Source organism: Chelonia mydas, chromosome 6 (assembly GCF_015237465.2).
Source record: "Chelonia mydas isolate rCheMyd1 chromosome 6, rCheMyd1.pri.v2, whole genome shotgun sequence".
Lineage (NCBI taxonomy): Eukaryota > Metazoa > Chordata > Testudines > Cheloniidae > Chelonia > Chelonia mydas.
In genome coordinates this window covers 389,909-397,550 of record NC_051246.2, presented here as the reverse complement: position 1 = coordinate 397,550, position 7,642 = coordinate 389,909, and the positions used below count along the sequence as shown (strand labels likewise).

General features: G+C 64.8%; 1 protein-coding gene across 1 annotated transcript; it reads left to right on the top strand.

Annotated features, from left to right (window-relative positions):
• Positions 1-539: 539 nt before the first annotated feature.
• LAT (linker for activation of T cells) lies at positions 540-7,304 on the top strand (the record flags this gene model as incomplete). The annotated part of the gene is given in 9 exon segments (XM_037898858.2): positions 540-556; positions 2,481-2,542; positions 3,234-3,260; positions 3,601-3,667; positions 5,406-5,491; positions 5,993-6,046; positions 6,397-6,459; positions 6,763-6,828; positions 7,162-7,304. Coding segments are annotated over 8 exon segments (435 nt in total), but the record flags the coding sequence as incomplete, so codon positions are not given.
• Between the last annotated feature and the right edge of the window lie 338 nt (positions 7,305-7,642).

Here is a 7,642-nt window from a genome sequence, read left to right as displayed (position 1 = left end):
TCCCGGGAGTACCCCAGCGAGGCCCCCTTCCTGCCCTGCCCCCACCCCCGGGACACCCCCACCCTGAGCCGTTCCCGTCCATCCCGGGAGTACCCCAGCGACCCCCCTTCCTGCCCTGCCCCCCCCGGGACACCCCCACCCCCCCTGAGCCGTTCCCGTCCATCCCGGGAGTACCCCAGCGACCCCCTTCCTGCCCGGCCCCCCCCCCCCGGGACACCCCCACCCTGAGCCGTTCCCGTCCATCCCGGGAGTACCCCAGCGACCCCCCTTCCTGCCCTGCCCCCCCCCGGGACACCCCCACCCTGAGCCGTTCCCGTCCATCCCGGGAGTACCCCAGTGACCCCCCTTCCTGCCCTGCCCCCCCCGGGACACCCCCACCCTGAGCCGTTCCCGTCCATCCCGTGAGTACCCCAGCGACCCCCCTTCCTGCCCTGCCCCCCCCGGGACACCCCCACCCTGAGCCGTTCCCGTCCATCCCGGGAGTACCCCAGTGACCCCCCTTCCTGCCCTGCCCCCCCCCGGGACACCCCCACCCTGAGCCGTTCCTGTCCATCCCGTGAGTACCCCAGCGAGGCCCCCTTCCTGCCCTGCCCCCCCCGGGACACCCCCACCCTGAGCTGTTCCCGTCCATCCCGGGAGTACCCCAGCGACCCCCCTTCCTGCCCTGCCCCCCCCGGGACACCCCCACCCTGAGCCGTTCCCGTCCATTCCGGGAGTACCCCAGTGACCCCCCTTCCTGCCCTGCCCCCCCCCCGGGACACCCCCACCCTGAGCTGTTTCTGTCCATCCCGTGAGTACCCCAGCGAGGCCCCCTTCCTGCCCTGCCCCCCCCGGGACACCCCCACCCTGAGCCGTTCCTGTCCATCCCGTGAGTACCCCAGCGACCCCCCTTCCTGCCCTGCCCCCCCCGGGACACCCCCACCCTGAGCCGTTCCCGTCCATTCCGGGAGTACCCCAGTGACCCCCGTTCCTGCCCTGCCCCCCCCGGGACACCCCCACCCTGAGCCGTTTCTGTCCATCCCGTGAGTACCCCAGCGAGGCCCCCTTCCTGCCCGGCCCCCCCCGGGACACCCCCACCCTGAGCCGTTCCCGTCCATCCCGGGAGTACCCCAGCGACCCCCCCTTCCTGCCCTGCCCCCCCCGGGACACCCCCACCCTGAGCCGTTCCTCTCCATCCCGTGAGTACCCCAGCGACCCCCCTTCCTGCCCTGCCCCCCCCGGGACACCCCCACCCTGAGCCGTTCCCGTCCATCCTGGGAGTACCCCAGCGACCCCCCTTCCTGCCCTGCCCCCCCCGGGACACCCCCCACCCTGAGCCGTTCCCGTCCATCCCAGGAGTACCCCAGCGAGGCCCCCTTCCTGCCCTGCCCCCACCCCCGGGACACCCCCACCCTGAGCCGTTCCTGTCCATCCCGGGAGTACCCCAGCGAGGCCCCCCTTCCTGCCCTGCCCCCCCCGGGACACCCCCACCCTGAGCCGTTCCTGTCCATCCCGGGAGTACCCCAGCGAGGCCCCCTTCCTGCCCTGCCCCCACCCCCGGGACACCCCCACCCTGAGTCGTTCCCGTCCATCCCGGGAGTACCCCAGCGACCCCCCTTCCTGCCCTGCCCCCCCCCGGGACACCCCCACCCTGAGCCGTTCCCGTCCATCCCGGGAGTACCCCAGTCTCTGGGGCTGGTGGGCGCCGGCCGGGCCCCACAGACACTGCTCAGGGGGTTGGGGGGCTGCTGCGGTCACCTTGCTGTGGTGCGTCAGCATGGATACGTCAGGGCGTGTGTTGGTGCAAGCGTGTCAGAGCATGTCAGGGCGTGTGTGGGTGTCACAGAGCCACAGGATCAGGGCTATGGCCCCCAGCTTTGGAACAGACCCCCAGGGTCCCACTCTTCCTCCAGGGTGAGCCCCGCGAGTCCCCCTGAGCCGGAGCCCGGGTTCCTGTGGGACTGGCCGCGGCCCAGCCCTCGGGTAGCCCAGAGAGAAGCAGGTTAAAGCTGCAGAGACCCCCTGGCTCCATCCTGGGGGAGCAGCGACTCCAATCCGCCACCCCCCAGCCAACACGTACCAACCCCGCCTGGCCCCCTCTGCCCTCTGAACTCCCCAGCGGGGCACGCCTGGCTGGCTTTCAGGGGGCGGGGGGGCAAGACACAGTCGTTAGCAAATATCCCGGTGATTGGATTTGCCATTGTGCTCCATGGACCTGGCCCAAACCTGAGACAGCTGGATGCCCCTCATCTGCATCGCTGGGCCTCTGCAGAGAGCACGGGGCCCTTCCCCCCCGCTCGTGAACAATGCATCCGGGGAAACTGAGGCACACACAGTATTCACCCAAAATCTCGCAGAAAATTCCTCTCTGTCTGGGGGGGCGTGGTAGGCATGTGCTCTGCATGGGGCAGGGCATGTTGGGGATGGCAGGGGTGTCCTTGTGCTGGATGGCGGGGCTCAGGGCTGGCCTGTCCCTCCTGATCCAGCCCCCCCATTTCCAGGCGATCCCCACAGGCACCCCAGAGCCGCCAAGTCTCCTTCACCAGGACAGAGACCGACAACGGTGAGTGTGGGGGGCTGGCGGGGAGAGAGAAATGGGGACGTACAGGGAGACAGACGGGGGATGGATGGATGGGTGGACAGGCGGAGGGCTGGGGCAGGGACGGGATAGTCATGATGGACAGACAGACGGACAGGAGGATGGGTAGATGGGGGAATGGATGGACAGTTCGGGGGACAGGCGGATGGCTGGGGGGCAAGGCAGATGGGGGATGGATGGGTGGACAGCTGGGGGTGATGGGCAGACAGCTGGGGGAGGATGGACTGCTGGGGGGATGGACAGATGGGATAGTCATGATGGACAGACGGAAGGACAGCTGGGGGGATGGACGGACGGGATAGCAGTGATGGACAGATGGACCAACAGGGGGATGGGCAGATGGGGGATAGACAGACGGGATAACAGTGATGGACAGACAGATGGACGGGGGGACAGGCAGACGGGGGATGGACGGACGGCTGGGGGGATGGACAGACGGGATAGCAGCGATGGACAGACAGATGGATGGGGGGACAGGTGGACAGGGGACGGACAGACGGTTGGGGGAATGGACGGACGGGATAGCAGTGATGGACAGACAGATGGACGGGGAGGATGGAGGAGTGGGGAGTGACGGGCAGAGATATGGGGAGGGGGAGGAGGGGTCACTGGTCTTTGGGGGTGACGTACACATTTCTCTCCCCTCCCCCTCCAGACAGCGTCCCCAGCTACGAGAACGAGGGTGAGTCTGGACACCCACCAGTTAGCGTGGGGGGGGTTAGGGGTCAGTGTCACAACCACTGCCAGGTTGTGGGGCAGGAGGGTGCGAGGGGTGGTGGGGTGGGGTGGGGTGGGCAGAGAATGGGGGCGGGAGAGGTGGTGGGAGGGGGTGGAGTGGGCAGAGGGTGGGGGCAGGAGGGGGGAACGGGTGGAGTGGGCAGAGGGTGGGGGCAGGAGGGGGGAAGGGGTGGGGTGGGCAGAGGCTGGGGGCAGGCGGGAGGGGAAAGGGGGCCGGGGGAGAAGGGGTCAGAGCAGCCGGTGCCCCCCCCATGCTAACCCCCCTCCCCGTGTCTCGGTTGCAGAGCGACCCCGTGGGGATGAGGACGACGACAATGACTATAACAACGAGCTCTACATCACCGGCTACGTGTATGGGCCATGGGGGGGCAGTGGGGGCTGGGGGTGGGGGGCAGATGGGCGGGGAGATGGGGGGCAGGGGGAGATGGGGCGGGGAGGCCTGCGGGGGACAGGCCACGGTGTGGCAGGGCTGGGGGTGGCACTGGGTCCAAGCCTGGGGGTCATGGGTGGGAGCTGTGACAGGTTGCCCCCCCTTCCGGGGTGCCCCCTGATGTACTGGGGTCCCACTGAGCCCCCCGGTTCCACCCGCCTGGGCTCCCTCGCCCTGTCTTTCAGTTCCATGACTGGCTTCTTCCACGGCCAGCTCATGGGCTGCTCTTTGTCTGGCTTCTTCCGCTCCCTGGTCTCTCTGCCGCTGTCTCTTGTGCAGCTCCGCGCTTTCATCTGCCTGGAAGCTGCAGAGCTCCAGCTGGTAACTTCACTGTCACTCGCTTTCCTGTCCCTACTTCCCTTCCCGAAATAAGCAAACCGAAAATAACAAACCAGGAACCACTTTGTCTGTTCTCCACTTAAAACTCACCGAAACTCACCACCAGTGTCTGGGCGCAATCGGCTATGCACATGGCCCTGCTTGCTGCACCACGGTGACAGGTTGCTCCCCCCTTCTGGGGTCCCACTGAGTCCCCCGGTTCCAGCCATCTGGCTCCCTTTCCCTGCCCTGCTGAGCCAGGCCCTCAAGCCCCCTCCAACCCACACACGGGTAGGGACGCACCCAGCGGCAGGAAGACACAGACGCTGAAATCAGCTCTGTGTGGGAAGACTCAGCTCGGGAATTGCCCAGCACTCAAGTGCAAACCCCCTCTGGAGTGTAAACCCTAAATTGTATCCTCTTGAGCTGCACAGAGAACTGTACAGCGTAAGCTCATGAAATCTGCTCCCCCCCTCAATGTGGAGGAAGATATGCACAGCTTTCTGCCCCCCGGTTATGAATTCCACAAACTGCTTTTAGAGAAAAGAAAACCAAGTTTATTAACCACAAAAGATAGATTTTAAGTGATTATATGGAATAGCAAACAGATCAAGGCAGATTATTTTAGTAAAACTGCAAACTGAGCTTAACACACTAGAGAGGCAGGATATAAATTAGCAAATTCTCACCCTGAGTGATAAACAGGCTGGCAGATTCTTAAGGCCTTGGTTTTCCAGGTTTTCATACACAGGCTAAAACTTCCTCTAGCCTGGGACCAACAGTCCTTGCCCCTCAGGGGTTTCCAGGTGTGGTGTTGCAGCGAGCGTGAGGTCCCCACATGATGTCATTTCCCCCTTTTCTACCTTCTCCCCACTTGCTGGAAAGCTCTTTTGCTGTGAGCTGGGTCAGACAGTTCCCATTGCGTAGTGCTGTCTCGGAGAGGTGTCTGTTGTACACAGTTCCTGGGGTAATCCTGGTGCTTGTGTGTATTTCCTCAATAAGCCACTAACATTGTTGTACCTGAAAGGCTGCTTGTGGGTGTTCTCAACCTCACACGTGTTTCAGTAACACCTACGTAGCCCAGCTTCGTAACTTCACGTACGATGCTGGCACATACAATCCAACGGGATACGACTGTCTAGCAGATCAGGACTTTTAGAATGATACCTCACAAAGCAGACTTTGTACAGAACATATCCTAATTACATGACCGTGGTGAATGTTGGGGTGTCAGGGTGTCACAGCGGTCATTGCTGTGGGTGGGTGGGGGGCAGGGCAGGAGTGCGGTGCATGCTCTCGCTGGTCAGTCTCACCCTTCCCATTCCTCCCCCTCCCCCACAGGGAGGTGCTTCCCGACAGCATCACGGAGACATCCCCCAAAGAGGTGGTCACCTCGAGGCCAGAGCTCAGGGACAGCGTGTCCTCAGGTGAGTCAGGGCCCCTGCCAAGCCCACCATCTCCCACAGGGCCTGAGCAGAGACACCTCAGAGGGCCACTCTGGGTACCTGTCTCTCAACCTTGGCTTGGGCCCATACAGTCCCCGGGACTGTTTATGAGTGGATCTAGTGTCGGGCAGTTCCACCGTCCCCTGTGATCAGCATTAACCTCCCTCTGCCCCCTGGCATTGCGCTGTGGGGGCAAGGGGAGGAAACAGCCACCTGACCCCTTCTTGCCCTGGTCACTATCTCATCCCTCGCACCCCATTTGGGTGTATCCCCGGCCCCCAGTAGCCCAGCTGTATTGGGATCCAGGTGTAATTTATGGGGAGAGGAGTGACCCGAACATCTCTGGGTGGGTTCCAGCTTGGGGCCTGGGGGTTGGGGGTATGGGGAGCAGTTGGGGCAGGAGCTGGGGGGTTCCCAGGGTCCCTGCTGTAGGGAGAAGTTGGAGAGCAGGTCCTCCCCCCTCACTGACCCCTTCTCTGGCAGTGGCAATGGGGGATGAGTACGAGAACGTGCCGGAGGCCCAGAGGGAGTCGCTGGGTGAGTGCGGGACCCCCAACCCCATCTGTCTGTCTGTGTCTGACCCAGCACAGGGGGGTGGGGGGGGATCCTGGAACTGGGGCTGACTGGAGGAAGAGGGCAATTCCCGGGTAGGGCCTGTGGGGAGGAGCAACAGGGGAGGGGTTGGGGGAAGGAGATGAGACTGACCCCCCCCACCCCAGGGTCCACCGGGGGCCGGGTTGGCATCCCAGTGCATGGGTGGGATGGTAGTGGGGACTGAACCCCCCAAACCCCAGTGCACTGGGGTCCCCTGGGGCAGTTCCTCCATCCCTGGTCAGGGGGTCCCCCTGCACACCCCATGGCTCACTGCCCCCGATCGCTCCCCACAGCTGACAGCCTGGAGTACGTCAACATGCCAGAGCCTGGATCCAGCATCCCTGACGCCCACTATGGTGAGTGTGTGTGTGGGGGGTACCTGCCCCTCCTCCGCTATGATGAGTGGGGGCGTCCCCAAGCCTGGGGGACCCTTCCTCCCAGGAACCCTCCTCGCTGGGGCCCCAGGGACCTCCTTACAAGCAAGATGTATGAGTAGCACCCAAGGGGGCTGGGCTGTGGGGAAGCCCCGTGTGTGGGGCCAGGGGGGTTCTGGGGAGCTCTGTGGGGGCTGGAGGGGTTTTGGTGAACCCCGAGGGTGGGGCCTGGCGGGGGGCAGTTCTGGGGAAGCCCCGTCTCATCCCCTCTGGCTCCCGTCACAGGCGCCAGCAACCGGGAGAGCGAGGACGATGGCCCCGACTACGAGAACCTGCACCGCTGAGCGCGAGGTACTGACGCCCCCCTCTCCCCCACGCCTGCCCTGCCCCATCTCCGCCCTGTGCCCTGCACCCCAAACCCTGACCCCTCCCCAGCACTCCCAGGGCCACCTGCTCTGACTGCATCACGTGGGAGCCTCCACTAAGGACTCTGGGAGCGCTCCCCCCTGCACCTTTCACCCCCCATGGCTGGGGCTGCAGCCGTCCCCCGCTGGAGGGGCTGGGTCCCCACCTGTCTCTGCACCCTGGGTCCCCATTACCCTGGCCCTGCCTGGGTCCCCCCAGCGTCGGGGCCCAGATCAGGCCCGTCCCCGCCCCGCATGACCCCATGGCTCTCTATTGCAGGCAGACCCCCAGCTCTGGAGAGCGACACCCCTGCCCCCCTGCAGGGAACCTGCCTTCGAGGAGCAAACGAACAGCTGGATGAGCCTCCAGGAACCTCGCCACAGGGGGGCCCGAGAAACCCCCCGGCTGGCCACACCTCTGCACCCCACATCCTGAGAAACCACCTGTGAAAGCCCCACTTGGGGGCTCCCTCTGCCAACTGAGACCCCCTCCCCCCAGACTTCCCTCCGCGCCAGCCACCATCGTTAATTTATTGCCCTTCCCCGACTCAATGCTGGTTCTGCACCTTTTCTGACATAGCCTGAGAATTTCCCAGCATCCTTTGAGGTCTCCCCCCCTCCATGTCCCCCATTCCTAGGGGGCAGCCTGGGCCCCCCAGATACCATGGGCGCGCGGTCACATGGGCCGCACGGGGAGCCCCCCCCCCCCCCCCGCTGCGCTGAGCGACCCCAGCGCCTCGGGTCGCTGAATAAAGCCGTAG